Below are 22,014 nucleotides of genomic sequence, written 5' to 3' on the forward strand. Positions count from 1 at the left end.
TCATGTGTCCTGGGGTCTGGCTCTACAGTGCCCTTTTCTTCCATCTTGGAGCCTGGCACCCACTGACCGTACTGGATCAACAGTTTGTAGTGTGCTGCTGACTTCATGGTTGCTTGGGGAGGTGCCTGACTAGGTTACTTTGTTTGATGCTTTAGCTAATCCTGCCTTAGAGGCTCAGATGCTGCAGAGAGCTATTCAGTTAACATTGGCACTACCTATAAAAGGACATTGTAGTTAATTCTGATTTTATTTCTGCTCTGGAATAAGTAGTGACATGAATCACCACTAGTAGCAGATCCTCCATATACCATTTATATTTTGGTTTTGGGATGCTGGGAGTGATTTTTTTTAATCAGATTTGCATCTAATTATTAAGTTCTCCTTGGTTTTAAACTCTTGGGCTGGTAGCAAAAAGACCTGGTCAATAAAAATTATAGTTGAGGGGAAAAAAGGCAACCTTGGGATTAAGATTTTATAAATCAATAATAAATAATCAACATTTGAACCTGTTTGCTGAGATTCTCGAAAATTCAGTTCCTACTGCTCTTACCTGGAATTTATTTTCCTTAACTTGAATAAAATCTGCTTTGCTTTGGTCAAGACATTCAGCAAATACTTAATTATGGTAAGGTAGCTTCTCAGTGTAATACAGCACTATGACCCAGATTCTACCTTCCATCACTGTCATGGGGAATCTGGCAGGGGAAAGGGACCTGGCAAATCAAGTGTCATTCTGGTTTTTAAGCTAAAACCCCTGAAGTTTGATTTTACTTTGCTGTGATCTCTCCTGATTGGGTTGTGGGTTTCTGCTTGGGATTAGATTTCATGCAAGGCAGTTTCGTTTATTTTAAATTTCTTTTGTTGTGTTGGTTCTAGACTCCAGCCAAGAATATACAGACTCCACTGGAATAGACCTACATGAATTTCTTGTAAATACACTGAAAAAGAACCCAAGGTAAAAACATTATTTGATGGAAAGGGGATAGGAGGGCCCAGCAGGATACCTAAAAGGACAAGTAGTTTCTCAGGATTTTTCCATTATTCAAATCTATGATGCCCACCCCCGACCACTATTTCCCTCTAGTGTAGTTTTATATTCTGTGAGGGATTCAGAGTACCTTCTTGTTGAGGTGTCTGCTTTCAGAAGAGCTAAGAAAAATCTATGGAAGGAGAATGCAGAGACAAATATAAAGTCTTGGGAGTACCATTTAAAAGCATAGAAGGAAAAATAATTGTTATATACATAAGCTAAATCATAATTGTTTTAAAATTATATAAACAGATGGAATGTACTGATTAGATTTATTATAAGTATAAAGTATGTTTTTAAATGAATATGGCTGCCAACAGAATTAGGTTTCTGATAAGGAAAACAAAGTACATGATTAGGAGCTAATCCTGCCTTAGAGGCAAAATGTATACTTGATTGTTCTTCTTTTTTAAAGTAATGTAAGACAGGCCAGTGAGGCTCAGCAGCCTTTGTGTTTTTGTCCGCTATTGGGGTTTGGATCTATCCCCCCCTTCAGCTTCTGTAGTGTGCAGGTTTCAATGCTTTTAATGTCTATGGGAGGGCTGCTTTTTGTTTTGTTTTGTTTTAATCTTTTTTAAACAGGGACAGAATGATGCTGCTAAAATTAGAACAGGAGATTCTGGAATTTATTAATGACAACAAGTAAGTCACTTGAATGAAATGCACATTTAGAGGTGGGAGGGGGCACTGAAAAGAAATTCAGGTACAATTTTAGGATATTCCTCTTATTTCCCTTAAAGTCTGAATTTTGAAGTAGTTACTCACTGGGAACCAAAAGGAGTTGAGAAATGATCAGAATGTATTAAAAAGTATATGTGACGAACTGAGGTTTTTAAGTTATTGCATAGACTAGAGTTGAAAATAATTGATATCTTTTTAGCAGCTAGCTAGCCCTTGTCCCATATTTAGTTATTCTTAAATTTCTCCCTTTTTTCTTTGTAGAATATCATCCAGGTGGGGGAGACCTAGAGCTTAAGGAATAGTCTTAAATGAGGGTAGTGCATCAGAGTGATCTATAAAATGCTATAGATAAAGAAGCTGAGAGAACCTTTTTGGTTCCCATTTGAGTAAGGATCTATCTTCCTTATAACATGTCTGTTTCTCCTAAGAAATTCTCCACTTTAGACACTTAAAAGAAAAATTACAATTGGCTATTATTGCTGCTGTTTGTCCTTATTTCACTTTTCCCCCTGCTTTCCCTTCAGTAACCAGTTCAAGAAGTTCCCTCAGATGACCTCATATCACCGGATGCTATTACACCGGGTAGCTGCCTATTTTGGGATGGACCACAATGTTGATCAAACTGGAAAAGCTGTCATCATCAACAAAACCAGTAACACAAGAATGTAAGGGAGGAAATCACAGATTGGGAGACTTCCCTGGGATAGCCTATGGGGTGAAGAGGAAGGTGTAGGATCAAGATACCCCTTTCTGGGGAGGAGACAGTGTGGAGGGTTATGTTATCAATTCCTATGCTTCGTGAGGACTTGGAGATAGATTTTAGAGGCACTGGTGTTTTGTGAAGACTAGCCCCTGGCGTCTTTTCACCTTTACTGATGGGACAGGTATAACTTTAGAAGAAGACAACTTATATGTATATGCATAAAGAATAGACCTTGAGGATTTCATTGTGACTTTTTGGATGCCTGACTCCAGAAATCCCCTGAAGGGAAATTGTGGAATTTAAGAGTGCTATATTAGGAGGTCTACTTCCTAACAAAAGCGTCTTTTTCCTTCCTTCCTTCTACATTTCTCTCCAACCCCAGCCCTGAACAGAGATTCTCAGAACACATAAAGGATGAGAAGAATACAGAATTTCAACAGAGATTCATTCTCAAGAGAGATGATGCCAGTATGGACCGAGATGATAACCAGGTGAAGAATGGAAAGGGGTGGGCTTATACAGAGAGATTGCAGTAAGAGAAACTGGGAGGGGAGAAGAATTTTTGTGGGATAAAGAAAATTCAAAACATCTTAGTATGGAAAATTGCATTGAGTTATACTGAGTTGGCTTTGGCTTAATGTTGAGGACTGACTACACTTGTTGAACTGAATGCTGCCCTCCTAGCTCCAGAGAGACATGGTGCTGAGTTTTGCTGGGTTTTCTCATTTGGCCTAGAACTCCCTGGTTCTGCCGCTGCCTTCTAACTCATGTCATTTTGGGACAAAGCAAGGTCCCTCCCTGCTTCAGCCTTGATTCAGCTGACGGCTTCATTCTTTTTTTCTTTAATAGTTAGGAATTTCTTTGGGAACCACCAAAAGCTACTTTATCCCACTTCTGTCTTATCCTAGCTCAGGGCTAGCCTTGGACTGGCAAAGTTGTGATGTAATATACCCACTTATAAAGATGTTTCTGATCCCTTTCTGCAAACTCCTTGTTCTTTTCCCAACTCCTTCTACCAAGGTGAGTGAGTTAATTTGACATTTGATGCTGGGAGTCTCAGGCAGTATCCCCTTTTTAATCCATTCCTGTGGGAATAAGAAGTGAACAATCTGCCCCATCCTTCACTCATGGGCCTGGCTGTTGCCCTGACTTCTAGCCTGCCCTTCAGATAGTAAATTTTTTTTTAGGGATTAGTTTTCCCAGCCACATACAGGGTTTAGATCCAACCAGCTTCTGCTTGACCTCCAAAGGAGGTTAGGTAGAGAACCAGGATTAAGGTTTGAAGATTGTTGGGTAGAGCCAATATTAGTCTTGCTAATTAATGATAACTGTAATAATATTTTACCTCTAGAGTCAAAATTAGTTTTCTTGGGATATTGTATGGTCTTGAGACCAGGACTTTTCCTGCTTGCTACTTGAGTATTTGAGGGGAGTCCCTTTGAGAAAAATGCCATTACCTTTTGTGGACAAACCACGCTGGGTTTGATTGAAAACAAACATACAAAAGACAAAATTTAAAAAACAAGAAAGAGCCTTTCCATCCTGATGCCCTTCTCTCCATTTTCCCAAAACCCTTTTTCTGTGGATCAGGAATTATTCAGGCCTAGAGACACATTGGGGCGGAGTGGAATCTGTCCATATTATGAACTTTTCATCTCTCAGCTTCAGGCTCGATCCATAGTAGGGTAGGCTTTATGCATTTTCTGTCTATGATATTAATAATAAATACAGTAATTGTTATTTCTATTGAGTGTTTTCCCTGAACTAGACTCTGTTCTAAACACATTATGTGCATTATCTCTTTTAATTGTCTCCACAACCCAATGTAGGTGGGGTTATTAGCTCCACTTTAAATATAAGAAAACTGAGGCTAAGAGGTGTTAAGTTACTTGCCTGAAATAACTTTACTCAGAAGTGGAGAGCTGAGATTCTGCCTGGGACCTCAAAGCCCATTATGCTCTTGCTATTCTGTCACTGGCTCACCAGTGTTAGGGGCACTTGAGGTCCTATATCTTCTTGGAATGGGATTTATAAATGGACATTTAGTAGGATTTAGGTTCTTAAGTCTAGTGAGAATTAAATCTAGTCAAAAGTGGATACTCCTGAAGTTATGCCTGCCTCTGGTGAGGGTCAGGAAGAGCAGCTTAGAGCAGCTTAGAGCAGCTTAGAGCAGCAGCCTCCGTGGCTTCATCGGAAGCTTTCAGAGCCTCTGGGTTGAAGGTCAGAATCTTTCATACCTGATGACATTCATTTGATGGGCTATCTCCCTCAGAGCATCTTGCCTTCAAGAGCAGTATGGAAAAGGACACTGTGTACACCCTACCCGGGACAGTGCTCACAACTCACAGGCCAAGAGAGAAAAACCATGATGGACAGTGGGGTGGTAGGCTAGCCAGAGGTGGTGATCTGCCCAGCTGTCCCTTGTTACCTCTCTATAGTTTTCAGAGAATTTAAGGTTCTCTATCCTGCATTTCCTTCTTTTCCCTTTCTATCACTCTCTCTCTCTTTCCTCCTTCCACCATACCTTAATTTGTCTCTTCCTTTCCCTGTCCATCCTTCTTTCTGTTCTAGTCTCCTTTTCTTTCTCTTTTCCTCTTTGTGTTGTTCTGTTCTCTTTCTTCTCTATTTCTGTGATTTCTATCTCTTTCCCTCCCTCCAAAGGCTGAAGTTACAATGAGAAAAAGCGCCTAAGCTTTTAGGTTAGCTTCACTTGGATTTCATTCCCAAGGCCCTCTTCGCTGAGCTGTGTGTGACTTGGGTCTTCAGGCCATGGCATTAGTGAGTAAAGAAGGGATAATATCAGGTGCTAGTTCGGTAAAACTCTTCTCTAAATTCAGCTCTGCTAAATACTTGTTTCTTCTCCCTCTCTAGCTTCCTCCTATCCCTTTCTTTCCCTCCAAAGCAATGTTGTTTATTCCCTGGGCTATTCTCTTGATCCTTAGTATCTGATTACTATAAGGAAGCAACCCAATCCTTATAAATAGTTGTTCTTGACACACTGGGTGGGGGAGGGGAGATGAAGAGGTTCCAATCATCCAGAAAACCTGATCTCCCAAACTGCATGGTCAGATGTACCCAGTGAAACCTGTCCGACACTGGAAATTTTATTTCTTTTTTTTTTTCCATTTTTTTGATGGCAACTATAAACTCTCCCGGTTTCTCTTCCTTGCTGGTGTGCAGTGAGCTTGCAGTACGAGGAGAACTTAACTAGCTTAATTCTGCTCATCGATCTAGATCAGAGTTCCATTGCAGGATGGAAGGAGGAGCAAGTCAATAGAAGAGAGAGAGGAGGAATATCAAAGGGTCCGAGAGAGAATATTTGCCCGAGAGGTAAGTGTAGCTTCTGAGAGTTGTCAGCCCATAGCTTTTAGCTCTTAATCTTTGGAACTGTGATTGGAATGAACCCTCCATAAATGTTTTGTTGTTGTCTTTTTTTAACCAACATCAGCCAGCCCCAGTTTGGTCTCTCAAATTAAATGTGGCTAACTGGGAAGCTGCAGATTTTTATTTGTATTATTTTTAATACATTTTGCTGTATGGCATACAAAGAGAACAAATGGAATGGCTGAATTTGGTAGATATGATTAGACTGAAAATAGAAATGGTTTTGGCAGGGCTTATGGAAGGGCCCCTGACTCTTGCCTGTCAATCCCTTTTCCCATTTACCCTCTTTCACTTCCACTATCCATTTTAGGCATCTTTGCTTCTAAGTGGAAGACTTAGTGTCCACACAGCCTATATACATCAGTCTTGTTTGGCCAGCCTCGTTTTTAGGATATGTTGGTGGTTGTTAGAGCACAGGTCTGGCATCCATTCTCTGAGATCCACATTCCACATGCACAGAGGGTACCACTTACTATTCCCTCCAGTTTCTATCTGAACAGGAAGTCTCTTTCTTCCTATATTTCCTACCTTGCTTCTTAGAATAGGATGGACTCTGTGGGCCAAAAGGAAACATGATCATTTTAGGCAACTTTATTCTTAAGAATTGTGGGCCATATTAAATATACTTGGTACCCCTGTATTTGGTGGCCTTTGCCTAACAAGACTAAAGAGAAGCATAGCAGAAATTCAGGAAAGGCTGTAGATAAGCAAGAGAGGAATAGATCTCCGGAAAAATGTAGGATCTGGATAGCAGCACTATCTTACAGTCAAATTAACAAACAAAGGAAAAAGAGCCAGTCTCCCTTTGTAGACAAAAGATGGCCAGTTCTAATCAGTATACTTGGATGAACACTACTCTCCTCTCATTTCCCCACTCTCCCCTCCATCAGCAAGACAAAAAATACATTTCTCTTTCCATCATCACCTAGTTCAGAAAAATATTATCTCTGACTTCAAGAAAACTGAACTCCTCTATGAACTTCTTCCACTGTCTCAGGAGACCCAAGTGTTCCAAGGATCCTCCCTGGGGACAGATACACAACAAACCTCCTGGCCCAAAGTCCAAGGAGAAGGAATCGTCTTAGCTTCTGTTATATAGACTGTGATTCTGAGTCAGAAAAAAATCTGTCCTCCAAATTATCCAACCATAGCCCAAAGAGGGTTCTCTGCCTTTACCTGCAAACCAGTTGGGTGGAATGAGAGGAGAGAGGTCACTTGTACATGGCTGTGGCCAGCAATGACCTTAAGTTGTGGACAGAGCAGGTTGGTGGGTGATAATAACAAACATTTATATACTACGTACTATCTTTCAGACACTGTTCTTAGCATTTTGCATAAATTATTTAATCCTTACACTAGGTCTGTGAGGTAGGTTGTGATATTTTCCTCATTTTAGAAATGAGGGACTGAGGCATAGAAAGGTTAAGTAATCTTAGGTTGATACATGAACTCAAGCAAAGGAGTCTGGCTCCAGAGACATTGCTCTTGACCCCTAAAGTAAACCACCTCTCCATAGCTTGCTCTGCTCTGGGCTCTTGAGATTAGGAAGTACCAGTGACATCATAGCATAGCTCTCTGTGACGTGCTACTCTGCTTTACTCACGCATGGTGAATGACTGTCCCACTGTGCCCGCCATTCTCGAAGCCATGGGTATTCTGAAAGCCCAAGTAACTTTTAATAAGGTGTTGTGGCTAATTAGGAACAACACTGGAACATATCTGTTTACAGCTGTAACAAAATCCCAATTAGCTCTTCTCTCCTTTTTTCTCCTGATTTCTAGTCTCTCAAGCCTCTACTAATATATGTATTCTTTGTTAAATCCTTGCGGATTTACCACTTTTCATTTCAGCACTTCCTAACTCTTGCTGTGTTAGAGGCATCAGGAATCTCAGAAGATCTAGACAAGGAAATATGGCCAAAGCCCACCAAAATCCAGAGATTCCATTGTGGAGAGGAAGCTGGCCAGGCAGAGGGAGCTGGTGAAGGGTGGAACTGTAGGTTAGGGCGGATGGGAGGAAGAGGCAGGCCAACAAGAAAGGGAAGTGGCAAGAAGGGTGTTTGGATGGAAATGCTGCCACCTCAGCCTTCTCTGGAGCCTGAGCTGCCCCACGTAGGCTCTGCTCCTTGTGGAGCCCACTCTGCTCAGCAGCTGGACACTCCGGGGGCCTTTTTCTAAGGCTTGGGAGTGCATCATAATGCTCACTTCACTCAGCTCAGTGGCTTTGTCAGGAAATGATCCCCCAAAAGGATTGTTTTGGGCTTTTAATTCTTTCCTTTTTTCTAGGCTCCGAAAAGTACCTGCTTCCCCAATTTCTTACTCTCCTTGGGTCTCAGGTCAGGTCAGAATGTCTTTCATTTTGGCCAGTGTGGAGGATAGAAATGGAATAGTCACTGAGGATGACTTCCAAAAAACTAAATTTCTTTCTCTTGTCTCCCTTTGCCCTTCCCTTGATCATACTCTGTAGGACTAAGCACAGCAATTATTATGCTCAGCTTACCTCTAGAGAGAATAAATTTAGGACTAAAAAGGAAATAATAGGTTAAAACTTTCCTCTTCCTCCTTTCCATATCAGCGTCTCTTTTTAAACACTCTGTGGGAAGGCTAAAAACACTGAATGCTCTTTCCCACTAAAGGTGAGAGGTCAGATTGGGTGTGTGGGTGTGGGTCATCCTGTCCCTGCTCCCTCTCTCCCTGTTGGGGGGTGAGCTTGGTTTGAGGACCTTGGGTATTCATAGCATCACGGACACCCTTTTCGGTTATGCCATGCTGTTTTCTTATAAGTTATTTTCCGTTTTCTCCCCTTCACCTAGACTGGCCAGAACGGATATCTAAATGACATCAGGTTAGTACCACTTAGCATGTTCCCTGCTTCTCATTGAGCTTTGTCAGTGAGGTTAATATAATCCTGTAATGATGCTTTTCTTTGATGTTAACCAACAGACTCTCCAAAGAAGCCTTTTCTTCTAGCTCTCACAAGAGAAGGCAGATTTTTAGGTACCTCTGTGTGATCTATATCTCTCCTTGTTTTTGTTTTTTATTTTATTTTGCTGTAATCTTTTCAGCGGAGTGAGTTTGCTCCATGCATGGCTGCTTGTGGAATAATTCAACTTGTGGTTTTTGCAACATTGGATATTTTTCCCCATTAAAAGAGAAATGGCTCCTGTTCAATGACTTTATTTTTGTTGTTGCTGATTTCATTTTAAGTCGTGGATAGGTGGTGAAGGGGACCAGATAGGTGTGTCTGGGATAGGTACTGCTCCTTTCCAAAAGTTTGCTGGAATTGGGCATTTGGGGAGGATTTCAACATGTATTTATATCAAGGTAAAAGAATGGGTATCTTCTGGCTACCTTTTCTGAATCTATGAAAGATGTGAAGAGCTTATCCCTGACCCAGCGTAGGGAATGTTTTATATCTTTAAGAAAGAATAGTACAGGGGCACCTGGGTGGCTCAGTCGTTAAGCGTCTGCCTTCCGCTCAGGTCATGATCCCGGGGTCCTGGGATTGAGCCCCACATCGGGCTCCCTGCTCCGCGGGAAGCCTGCTTCTCCCTCTCCCACTCCCCCTGCTTGTGTTCCCTCTCTTACTCCCTCACTCTGTCTGTCAAATAAATAAATAAAAATCTTAAAAAGAAAGAATAGTATGCACACACACATATAAAAACACAAACATCTCTATGTAGTTTTCTCTTTGGGACAATGTAATCTGTAAGATGGCCTCAGAAAAACACTTGTCTGCCTTAGCATGGACATAGAGCACGTCTTTTTTTTTTATGACCGTCCATGACTTGCTGTTGACATGGGTGAAAGCTGCTATATTAACTTCTTCGGGCCTAATAGTCTCCATGTTCCACAAAGCAGTCGTGAGAATCTCCCTTTCATTTGATTTTCTCAGTCCCACTCCAGAGGATTACAGAAGGCAGTGGTAAGAGAAGCACTTCATTAGGATCCTGTCTGGCACCAACTCATTTTAAGTACATTCTTCCCATTTTACCAATAGAAAAACTATGGAGTAGAGAAAACCAGAATATTCAATACTAGGATTCAGGTCCAACCCTTTCCAAAGGGCTTATCTCTTTTTGAATCCTAAGCTTGATAGGAACTAATTAACTCACATTAGTTAGAGCTCTCATTTCTAGTACCTCAGTTGTCCATTCCCCCTGTGTCCTTTCTAAAGCTAGTCAAACCACGTAGAAATTTGAGTTGCAAGATTTCTCATTCTTGGAATGGGGCATTACCTCCTTTTCCATATCTCTGAACTCTTTTTCCTGGACACCCTGAAGTCCATCTGAAAGCCCGTAGGCAGTGAGGGCTCTGCCCTGTTCATGATGATTGAGATAGAGTTCCCCTTTAAAAAAAAAAAAAAAATCCCTATTCCATATTATATACTTCAGGATCATAAATCATCCCAGAACCCTGTAATAAACGGTTTTAAACTAACTTCTATGCATATGCTAATGCACAGGGCTTTACGGTTGCCAAAGTATACTGTATCTGATTTAGATCTCTCAGTGTCCTGATTTAGTAAACTGGTTTACATGTAAGAAAACGAAAGCAGAGAAATTAAGTAACTAACCCAAGTTGACATGGCTATTAGTGGTAAAACTGGGACTGACTCTCTGTCTGGTATTCTTTCACCGTACACCAGACCAGCTCACTACAAACATCACCCCTTCCTCTCTGAGTATTCCATTTGGAGCCCTCATTTATCGCATTCGTTGGTAAGAATGATACCCGTTAGTGCTGTGGAGCATCAAACTACATCAAACAGCTCCAAGGACCTAGTGAGCAGGTGCAACCCTCTCCTATCCAGACCTCCTTTTAAGCTGCTGCTTTCCATACTAAGTGTTGGTCATAGATCTAGATCATCTAAAATGCAGTACCATGGACCCTCAAGGGGGCAACTTCTTCTATTTGGGTACTAGTCCAGAATTCTAGTGATGAGAAGCTAGTCTTCTCTAACTGCTTTTTACCTTTCTTCCCAAGTGTGTGAAACAAATACTGATACACCACATTCCATCATCCACATTGGCAATAACTAGGGCAACTTCCCAGTTCTCTGGAAGATTCTACTCTATTGACAAATAAGCCATTACTGACATTTACCATTGCTTCTTACACAGGCCTGCCTACCCACTCCCCAGACCCAATAAACTGACCTTTTTCACAAGCATAAATCTCCTTGTGAAAGCTGAGTCAACTTTGATTTTATAGGAGTATAAAGTGTGAATTTTCTCTGTCCTCTACCCCCATCTCTCCAACACACATACATACCCCAGTCCAGTGCTTAGAACTGAGTCTCGGAGCTTTCCCTAGTTGCTATATGTTTAGTGAAGTGGAAAGATATGGCTAGAGATTAGGTTTAGTTGTAGAGAAGGAAAATTGATCTCTTTCCTGGCCAAGACTCAACTTAGATTATCTAACTCTTGGGGGTGTAGTGTACTAACTGAGGTTAGATCATCAGACTAGCCACATTTTCAACACTTGGGCCATCACTGTCTTGGGGGAACCTAATGAGTACAGAAGGAGTACAGAAGCACTGCCACTTTGGCTCAAGCTTCCCAGGGTGTTTGGTTTAAAGTTGACTCATTCACTGTTTACCTCCAGTAGAAAGACAAAGTAAATGGCAAAACTGTCCTAATAGATAGTGCTGTGTTTGATTTAGGTGTAAAAGTCCATTAGGACTTGTAAAATTCAGGTTCTAATATCTAATGAGCAGCTTCATCCATTGCCACTGCTCTATCCTCTAACCCAGAAACAAGACACATCTTTATTGAGTCCTCTCAGTAGACTTGCCTTTGGCCATTGAGTCAGAGCTCTTGGCTCTCACTTCAGGTCTGGTTCTGTTTCTGAAGAGTCCCTGATTTACATTTCTTTCTTTGTTTCCCATTCCAGTTTTGACATTCCCAAGAGAGAGGGATAAGGTTTTAGGGAGACAGGAATATTTTCCAGTTCTCTTAACTATAGAGAGAAGCACTGAGGTTATATATACATCTACTTGGGATTCCGAGAAGAATTAGCTGTCCCTAACCAGCTCTTCCGATTTGTTTGTTTTTAGCCCATTGTGATTGGCTTGACTAAAAACTAAAATAGTGACCCTAGCTTTTATTTTGCCCATTTTCCCTACAGTAACCTTTGGAGCAGATACTCTCCAATAAAGGAAGGTATTTTCTTTAACGTTACCCTTGTAAGAAAACTACCTTTCTTTATTAGAATAACTCCGAGCCTAGTATCTTTGAAGCTAAGGGGATTGGGATGGGGTTTTCTATTTGCTTTAGGCGGGATGGTGGTGAAAATGAGGGAGCCCAAGCTACTATGATTTTTGCTCACCTGCATCCCAGTATATATACCAAAATCTTTGTAATTGTTGTCATTTAGTTTCTTTAGGTGAGTAGTTGTTGGGGGTGGGAGATACGAAAGGAGAATTCCTGGTTCTTGGTTGCTTATTAATTAAGAAGCAGTAAGGGCTCATTAAGACATAGGGGTTTTAGGTCAACCCCATCTATCTTAAGTACAACTGTTTATAATCATTAGGCAGTAATTACAGCATCAGGATAACCCTGATGTTTCCAGAGCAAAATAAGAGAGAAGTCCCTTTCCTCAATAGTTTTGTGCTTTGCCTAGGGCAATAGGGTTGTTAATATGGCGGCATTTAGGCACAGCCAGCCCCCTGCTCCTTGCCATCCTGGGTCCCAAGGGCATATTTGCTTGATCATGTTGAAGATTGTAGCCCTTAGAGACCCTGAAACCGGTTGTTCCCAGATACCAATGCAGAATTTCCATGAACAGGTTGGCTCAATTTCAGACTGTCAGACTGAGTTTTCCAGAGTGCCCCATTAATCTGCTGTACTCCTCTTCCCACCTCTGGAAAAGTGGTACCTCTGCTGGCTTTGACACATGTTATGTGGAAGACCTATTATATTTATCCATGTCTTGGCTACCCCTGCCTTCCCACAATAGTAACTTCTAGAAGTCCTTTTGTTTTAAGAACTCCTAGAAGAGGGTGGTACCCCTCTGCTCCCCACTATCTCCTGCATGTGTGGGATCCCTGCGGGGGCAGGGGAAATGACCACAGCCAATCTCAGCATCATGTATATGGTTTCCCGGCCACCTCTGGTCTGATGTATTGAATTAGTTGCCACTGCACTGTCTTCCAGATTTGCCTCTGTGTTCCTTGTTACTGTACTGGATCTTGTTCTGTCTGCTCTCAGCAAGTCTTGGTTGGCCAGCCAACTAACAAGAAATCAGTGTCCATCCTCCTCCCAACCGTCACCCCTTCTTTGTTATTGAAAGAATAGAAATGAACTCTCTCCTAGCTCTTCTGCCGAAGTGGTAGGTGGGGGGTGCTCTGACCACTGTGGTCTCTGCAGGGGGAACCGTGAGGGGCTGAGCCGAACCTCAAGCAGCCGCCAGAGCAGCACAGACAGCGAACTCAAATCCCTGGAGCCACGGCCGTGGAGCAGCACGGACTCTGACGGCTCTGTCCGAAGCATGCGGCCCCCTGTCACCAAAGCCAGCAGCTTCAGTGGCATCTCTATCCTCACCCGAGGGGACAGCATCGGGAGCAGTAAAGGTGGCAGTGCAGGAAGGATCTCCAGGCCAGGTACTACAGCTTCTGTCCTTCAGTGTCATGCTCATCATTTCTTGCTTGTCTTCTGCAAAACGTCACTGATATTTACTTCTAACAAAACCTTGTCCCAGTATAGTGTCCTGGAAAACTAACATAGCCAGATGAGGAAAAATTTGATTTCTTGGATCCATTGTTCTTTTGAGTCCCCTCTCTGATTTTCTTTCAGACCTTCTTTTCTAATTGGAAATGAACAAACAAAAGATTGGGATTTATTTTATCTTATTTCTGAACAAGGTTAGGCATCCCTGTCAGCCCAAGTTCAAGTTATATACTAAGATAAGAATGATACTGCTTGCATTCTGTAACCTCTGAGACTGTAGAGGGTTGGTAGTGCAAAAGAAAGCCTTGGAGTTCAGCTGTTTATAATCACTTGGTAGCGACCAGTAAGCCAAAACTGCAAGAAATGCTATGGCTGCTTCTCTGGAGCCCAGTTACTGAGAAGGAGCCCTATGTTGTCACTGAGAAGGAGCCCTATGTTGCACGTGCCAGGCCTGTAACCACCGTTCAGCTCTTCTGATGTACTGTGTAATTTCTCCGTTATTCCTGTTGCGCTCTTAGCAAGGGGTACTTGGCTCCTTATACCCAGTGGACCTCTATTTCACCCTCCTTCCGCCTCTAAAGAATTCTTGCCTCTCATCCCAGAAGTTCTGTAGGTCTTGTCCTCAGAAGACCTCAGTAGTCGTGAAGATTTTGCCTCTGTTAGGTCTCTGCTGCCCTTCGGTGTTACCTCTTCTCTAACCCCCATTGCCTCTGCCTTTATCTGGGCCTTTGTGTTCTTTTATTTATGATACTAGTCCCCAAGCTGGTTTCCCTGCTCCATCCTCAGCCCTTTTTAGAGCCAGTTTATCAATCCAGAACATAGATCTAATCATGTCAGTCCTCTCTTTAAAAATGTTCATGTTTCTGCATTCCCTGCATAATCTAATCCGAATGACTTAATGCAGCATTTCTTCCTGACCCCAGTTTGCTACTTCCGTCTTACTTGCAGATATCCTTCTTCCTCTTGCTCTCCAGCCATTGGTTGAATATGGTATTAACTTCATTCCCTCTTGGTCTGACAGGTCTTCTCTTCACCCTTTAAATCCATTTCTCCTCCCACTTCCTCTTTAAGTGAGTTACTGCTTCCTCAACCTTGCCGCCATACAACTTAGTTCATATCACTGATGCATCCCTTGTCCTTATCAGATAGACTGTAATCGCTGTGTGCGTGTCCATCTCCTGTCTGAAGATCCTGTGCTACTTAATGGCAAGGACTGTGTTCTCTTCACCTTTGTGTTCTCGGTTCCTTATACAACGCCCGGCACATAGCAGATAGTTGGTAAAAGTATTTTATGTGAATGCGTGCATGGCTTGGAGAGGCTGGAAATGGGGAGAAGAGTTGGGTGACAGTTGTGCTTATGTGTGTGTACAGGCAAGTGCTGGGAGAGGCAAGGTTGCCTTCTCAGCAACTTTTATGAAATGCTTCAAGTTGGAAAGAAATCAGAGAGAAGATAGGTCTCTTAAGGGACTAGGAATCTGCACCTTCCCAGGAAGCAAACATTCATGTTTTCAGCTGTCTAGTCATGATGGACAGATTCTAGGCTCTTCAGAGGAGATGCCTTGGCAGCCTCACATTTCGTTCCATTCTGAAATCCAACATCAACGGGCAAGGTATTTACTGTCCCTGGGGAGGAGAAACCTGCTAAGATGAAGACTCTCATCAGCAGGGCAGCTGAAATGCATCTGTGCTCATGCATGGATCTTCGCAAGACAGTGGGGGAATGGACAGAAGGGAAGTGAGGAGAAGCAGCAGGGAAGGAGTAGAGCCCTGCATCTCCAAGGGTGGCATGATCGTGGCTGGTGCTTACAACTCTTGGTGGGTCTCCTCTTTGCCTTAGGTATGGCACTAGGTGCCCCAGAAGTGTGCAACCAGGTCACCTCATCCCAGTCCGTCCGGGGCCTTCTCCCTTGTACTGGCCAGCAGCAGCCACAGCAGCCGCAGCTTCCTGCTCTCCCACCCACGCCTCAGCAACAGCCACCCTTGAATAATCACATGATCTCACAGGTGAGTCACCACTCAGTGCCAGAGCCCCCTCCGCTCCGATTCAGGCGAGCTCTGGAAGTACAGTCATGTCTGTTGTGCTGTGGGTGGCAGGAAAGATCTGTTGGAGGCCTGCCATTCCCTCCTCCGTTTCTGGTTTGTAAGCTGTGGGAAGAGAGGCGTAAGGGCAAGGGTTTGGCCAAAGTGCACTTAGAGTCAGCCTGGGGGCTTTTTGCTTTCTGTTTCTTCTTCCTGAGAACTGCCAGTGGGATCTTTTACCCCATTCCACACTTCTGCTGTACCTCATCTCCCTCGGTGTCCTGTGTAATTAGTGAGGCGATTTTGTTCGCTGTGTCCATATATGGAGCTTGAAGAGATCACAGCTCCCACCATAACTGCCTGTGTTCATGTGACTGTTGAGCCATAAACACATATTTATGAGTTGGGGTTTGAGGAAAGGAAATATGCTCAAGACCCCTGCCATACATATGCCATAAGGCACAAACCCCTCCATAGTTGTCTTTGTTTCCCGTGCCAGAAAAGAGCTCTTTCTCCTTGTGTTGCTGGACTGATAGAGGTTGATTCCAAGTAGGGTTTGGGTGAAGTTTTGTTTCTGTGGAGGTCATGCAAGTCATCAGCATCAGAATCAGTCCCTATTCTAAACTGGAACGTTAGCGTTCTAGGTTTAAGCCTCCTTAATACTCTGAGGAGAGCTGTGCTGAGGTCTTCAGTTACTCTTTTTTTCCATGAGTAGAGCTGCCCATGAGTGGAGCCCATCCTCTGTCCTGGAGTATCTCTGGTGGTGCTCTCTGCTAATCGGGAAGCCCACATCTGCACTCTGCTGCTGCAGTTTTTCTCATTTCAGCTCCCAGGCTCCCTCACCTCTGTGCTCTGTTAGTGCAGCTTGGCCTCAGATCTGTCTCTTCTGTAGGTAACACAAGCAAATCACAGACGCTCATTCCCCAGGAACTGGAAACTGGACTGGAAAGAGCCCAGGGTGGCCCAGTACTACCCCATTCTGATATTGTGATGATCTGGGACACCCTGCTTTGTGTTTTAATGTAACCTACATGCAGATCATTCCAGGCCTTTATCTTGGCCCCTAAATCAGTTTCTCTGTAGTCCTGACTTTTGTTCTGGTTCTACCACCATCTACCTCATTAAGTCCCATTCTTACCAGCTTACCTTGCTCCATCCTGAAGTGTGACATGTGTATGTGCTTTCCCTGATGGGTCTTCATTCAGACCTATAAACAAGACCTTGTTTTGAACGCCTCTCTCTCTCTGGCTATCTCTACTGTGTTTCTGTGCGTGCCTCACTTGTCTGTGGTCCCAGTATTTGTTTGCATTTTCTAGGATGTGTGTAATTTAATGTAGTCTTGCTCCCTTTTCTCCTTCTTGGTCTTCATCTGTCTCCTCCTTCCATCCATATCTAGAAACAGACAACAAGAGTAGGAGGAGAATAAAGAGATAATGAGAATAACCATTTGGGGCTGAAAGAATTTTAGAGTGTCTGGGTGACTGGCCCTAAATCCCAAACTTTTACTCATTCTGGCCCTGCTTCTGGATCACGAGGGTCAGTGGGTAGGTCATGGGTATTGACTGATCTTCTGCAGGATGTCCAGTCCTAGGTTAGGACCTATAGATTGGAGACAGGGGAGCATTATTCGTTACAGAGATTCTGTTCCCTCAGAAATTTGTAGCAAGAGGGATTTGCAACAGGCCTGGGGACAATGATGGCTAAACTATGCTAAACTTTCCCTTCTTGGCAGGCTTCTGATGGCAGAGCAGACCTCCCTGTCATGTGTCAGTAGAACACATGAAACCAGTGGGTGAGGCTGAGGATTAAAGGACCAGTGGCTACCTTTTGCCCTATTTACCTAAGGTGGCGTGGACCTCTTGAGGCGGAGCCCTCTGGGAGTCTAGTTAGGCAGCCAGGAGCCAGTGATCTGAAGAATTCACCAGCAGGTGGCAGTCAAAGCCCTCAGGGCCAGTCTTTGGCTTCCCCATGGTTTTTCCAAAGTTCCCTAGCCCTGGAGTTTGAGATTCTCTGAGAACTGTAGCTGAGGATAGTGGTGGAAGAACTTAAAAATAGCACGGAGACACCTACTTTTACCACTACCCTTCCTCAGTCAGAAGAGGCCTAAGAGAGGAGCATCATTTCTTCCCCCTTTTCCCTCAGAACTCACAAATGTGAAGAAACAGGCAGCTATACCTATGGCCACCCCTCCGCCCCCAGAGGGTACAAGACCTGAAGCACAATAGATCCTCTCCCCAAGAGAAAGAAAAGAACTAGGATAATAGAAAATGGGTTGAAAACCTACCAGCGCAAGTAGCTCATGCTGAGCAGCCTGGGCAGCAGTTAGATTTGAAATGGCTCACAGACACGGGGTATGCCAAGAGAGCTGGGAGTTTATCACGGGTGCTGCAACATCTCCCCCAGGTCACGCAGTGGATTCTCAGTAACTTTTTCCTAACCAAGATGACTTAGATTTTATTTAATCCAAGTAACAAGAGCATTCTCTTGTTTTGGAGGGCTCCTAATTCCCGGATTCTGCCTCCAGAACTATTAGTCCCCTTTATGAAAGGGTCTCCCCAGAGGTATATGCCGAGAGGTGATATTGCTACCTTGGACCCCCATACTTCTAAATTTGAAAGGAGGGAGGAGAATCATACAAACAAAAACATGTTTGTATAATTCTGTTTAACTTCTTCCTTTGCCTGCTCCCTGCTGTCAGAGTGGAGTAGAAAGAATACATGTGAGGCAGAGCTAGGTTCCCATCCCAGCTCAGCTGCATTAGCTGTGTGCTCCTGCACATGTGATTGAATTCCTCTGAGCCTTACTATCCTAACCACAAATACAAGTTATCACCTCTCCCTATGGATTATTGTGAGTCTGTAATGAGATATGTATGTAAATGAGACGATGTATATAGATGGTATTCCCACCCCCCTTCCTAGCCTCTCCCCTTTCTCCCACCCCATCTACCACCAGGGGCTATGGCTGGAGCACCAGTTCTCCAGGAGAGGTGATTGAAATGGCTGGAGGAGAAGAAGAGAGAGAAAAAAACTTCCCATTAGTTGCTTTAGAACACATCATGTTCCTCATAAACAAATCTTCCTGCTTGAGGCTAGTGGAGGGACTGAAGGAACAAAAGCTACAGTGAAGCTATTTATATATATATTTTTGAAGCTATTTATATTTTATTCCAAATCCCTCCCTGTTTGCTTATGGGGGCATTTTCCTACTGCCCTCACAGCCTGGAGAAGCACAGAACAATCATGAAAGCAGGAGGAAGTAGCTGGAACCAGGTGTGAACTGGTGGTTTTTTCCTTCCCTACCCTTGGGAGGGAGACGATCCTTGTGAATGAGCACTTCCTCCAGGAGAGCTGTGGTGTGAAATCAGGAGCTTGGCTGGGAAAGCTGAGCCAGACCTTGGATAACCCCTCCTACAGAAGCAGGAATCCCTGCTCAAGTGGGCATTCAAGGAGGGGTACAATCATGCTCCCCAGGAATCGTGTGTTCAGAAAAAATGCTTTGGGAAAAGCTGTGTTTGGAATCAGGCTGCAGACACTGGCTCTGAGAGTCCTAAGATTGCTCACAACAGCTGCTGAGCTCTGAGTAGCTAACGGGGTGGAGTGTGCGCTGCCACGGGTCTCTCCTCATAGGAGAGATTGCTTATTTGTCAGAGATGCAGAAGCCGCAGCTATCTAGGGCTTGCTCTCCAGTCTGCTCAGCAGCCTTGCTATTCGTGTGACATTTTTTTTTATGATTAACCTTGTTGTTCCTCCCCTTTCCCTCCCTGCCTCTGCTCCCCTCCCCCTGCCTCTCCCTCTACCTCCCTTTTTTCTTCCCTGTCCACATGCCTCTCTGCTGGTCCACAGCCAGTCCCGGCTCTGCAGCCCTCTCCGCAGCCTGTTCAGTTCTCTCCAGCCTCCTGTCCCCAAGTCCTTCTGCCAGTCTCTCCGCCCCAGCAGTACAACATGGTATAAACTCCGTTCCCCTTTTTGTCATGTCCATGTATGGCCTGTATCTGTGGTATGTCTGTGGGGTCCATCTGGGACAAAGCAGTTGCACTTTCTGGAAGGCCGTGTTAAAAGGTGTTTCTTCTTGAGCAAAGGGCTAGCACGGGCTGAGCTATAGTCCATTCTAGTGGCCTCGTCACAGGATTTCAGGCATCGAAAGATGCCTAAATATAAGAGAGGAACACTGAGTTCCCCTGAGTTTCAGGAGGGGGACAAAATTGGATGTTGGCTCTAACCTGGGCTCCTCATTGCTCCTCTATGTGCATCCTTCATCTCATCTCCTTTCTGGACATGTATGAACTCCCAGAACCCAGTTTATCCTGTATAGGATGGTTTTCTATAATTTCCTTCAAAGATAAAAACACAATTGCAGATTTCTCTGCCATTACTGGTAAAAACTTAAAATGTTCCTCATCTTACTGTGTTATTTTATATAAAAAACAGCCATTTCCATAGAACATGCTGTTTCAATTGTTTGTACCCTGACTACAAATCCTGTGAAGACCTGATTTACCTCATAGTTGATAACTCCTATCATGGTTATGAGAGCCCTGGTTGTGTGTGTGTGTGAATCACATGGTCTGATTTTTCACTGGAATCCCCTCTTTCCTTCCAACTCTCATCTCCATTCTGAAAAGCTCTGGAATGTGGACCTCAAAATAATCTGCAGTCCAGTCCTCTTGTCATCTATTCCTGCCCACTAAGGTAGCAAAACAGCTAACTTGAAGATCAGATTCCTGAAAATTAAGTGAGACCACAGGAAAGAAACAAGTCTTTGTTTCTACTAGTTTGTTTTTCATAAGAAGTACTGCTCTAGCATGTGCGTGTGCCTGTGTGCGCGCGCGCGCGTGTGTGTGTGTGAGAGAGAGAGAATGTGTGTGTGTGTGTGTGTGTGTGTGTGTGTGAGAGAGAGAGAGAGAATTACCATCCAGGAAGCAGAAGGAACGGGGAAGCTAACAAATTCTGACCTATCATCATATAAGTGAGAGGCGGAACACCGTCCGTCCCTCTTGCTGCTTAGAGAAGAGAGCTGAGAGAGGAGGCAATTACAGACTAGCCTGTCAGTCTCCTTGCCCTCCAGCTCAGCCACTCAGCCTGGCCTCCTTTCAGAGGTGAGAATTGGAAGTGGTTCATGAAGGGCAGGAGAACTCTAGGCAAGTGTCAGAGAACAGAGGTGGAAATGACCTCGAGAGGAGAGTTAAAGGGGATAAGCAGCAGGGGGGGAAGCCCACCGTCCTTCCGCTACATAGGCAGAGCTGGGGAGCCTCATGAACCTAGCCATCCCTAGTCCACTCAAGGTGTTATCTAGGTCCTTTATTATAAAAACAGGATCTATGGCAACATAGAGCCTTTTGTATGGTTGGAGACATGAGGAAAACAGGAAATGGAGAAGGACTTACAGTCTTTTTTTTTTTTTTTAGCCCTAATTAGTTTGTCCTGTCTTTATATATACAGAAAGTTGTGTTGTTGCTCCCATCTCTCCAAGGCTAATTCTGATAGAGGTCGTAGTCACAGTGGTCATTGTTATCTCATATGTGGTGAGGAGTCTGATTCTGGAGTTAGGCTTCAAAAACCTGTTCAGTTAATAGCAATTTTTTTTAAGTTTTATTTTTAAATATCCCTACACCCCATGTGGGGCTCGAACTCACAACCTTGAGATCAAGAGTCACATGCTCCAGAGACTGAGCCAGTCAGGCGCCCGTAGTTCACAGCAGTTTAAAACACCACATGATAGAGGCTTAGGGCTAAAAAGTGCCTCCCAGGGAATGGAGGCAGGAGTATCCCAAATTGGTGTAAGTAAAGAAGGCTGTAGAGAGGGTTGCTATTTCTGTCTATCTGTCTTTGTGTTGAAGCCAGATACAGGGGGCTTGATATGACCTGAGTCCTCAAGTCTCCCTTGCTGTCTCAACAGGCAGATGACCTCAGCAACCCCTTTGGACAAATGAGCCTTAGTCGCCAAGGTTCTACTGAAGCAGCTGACCCATCCTCAGCTCTGTTCCAGCCCCCACTTATCTCCCAGCATCCTCAGCAGACTAGCTTCATCATGGCTTCTACGGGACAGCCCCTCCCCACATCCAACTATTCCCCTTCTAGCCATGCGCCACCTACTCAGCAAGTCCTGCCGCCCCAGGGCTATATGCAGCCCCCTCAACAGGTGAGCAGCATGGGCTCCCAGCTTAAATCACTAATTCAGTTTGTCCACTGTTATAATCCTCCTTTCTTCGTCTAGTTTAGATAGATCAGAGGAGATACCTGTCCCCATTTCCATTTCCCCACCTTGCACTTGAGAGTTGTCTTTCTAGTCAGAAGGTCATCCTCCTACATAACATAAATCATTCCTGTTCTGTTTCAGACTTGTATGTTAATGCTGCAGTTGCAGGTCCAGACATCTCTATTTACAGATTTCTGGCCTTTGACCCTGATTCATTTATTGATTTAAAGATTTATTTATTTGGGGGTGGTGAGGCAGAGGGAGAGAAAGAATCTCAAGCAGACTCCTTGCCAAGCGCAGAGCCCGACTCGGTTCGATCTCACAACCCTG

The 22,014-nt window shown here is 43.9% G+C and overlaps 1 protein-coding gene across 16 annotated transcripts in view; it reads left to right on the top strand.

The window, feature by feature from the left end:
- R3HDM2 (R3H domain containing 2) overlaps nt 1–22,014 on the top strand; it is a 156,466-nt gene that overhangs the window by 122,145 nt on the left and 12,307 nt on the right. For 6 of the 16 annotated variants that reach the window (XM_073900789.1, XM_073900788.1, XM_073900787.1 and 3 more), the window contains 11 exons: nt 877–955; nt 1,613–1,672; nt 2,236–2,376; nt 2,797–2,905; nt 5,649–5,744; nt 8,611–8,642; nt 8,741–8,794; nt 13,168–13,400; nt 15,305–15,471; nt 19,332–19,433; nt 21,385–21,627. In XM_073900789.1, coding sequence (XP_073756890.1) covers nt 877–955; nt 1,613–1,672; nt 2,236–2,376; nt 2,797–2,905; nt 5,649–5,744; nt 8,611–8,642; nt 8,741–8,794; nt 13,168–13,400; nt 15,305–15,471; nt 19,332–19,433; nt 21,385–21,627 — 1,316 coding nt within the window. The remainder of the gene's footprint in view (nt 1–876; nt 956–1,612; nt 1,673–2,235; nt 2,377–2,796; nt 2,906–5,648; nt 5,745–8,610; nt 8,643–8,740; nt 8,795–13,167; nt 13,401–15,304; nt 15,472–19,331; nt 19,434–21,384; nt 21,628–22,014) is intronic. The other 10 variants (XM_073900795.1, XM_073900786.1, XM_073900794.1 and 7 more) reach the window with 10 other exon arrangements.

Source organism: Callorhinus ursinus, unplaced genomic scaffold, assembly GCF_003265705.2.
Source record: "Callorhinus ursinus isolate GAN/ISIS: 27379988/994484 unplaced genomic scaffold, GSC_fseal_2.0 scaffold14, whole genome shotgun sequence".
Taxonomy (NCBI): Eukaryota; Metazoa; Chordata; class Mammalia; order Carnivora; family Otariidae; genus Callorhinus; species Callorhinus ursinus.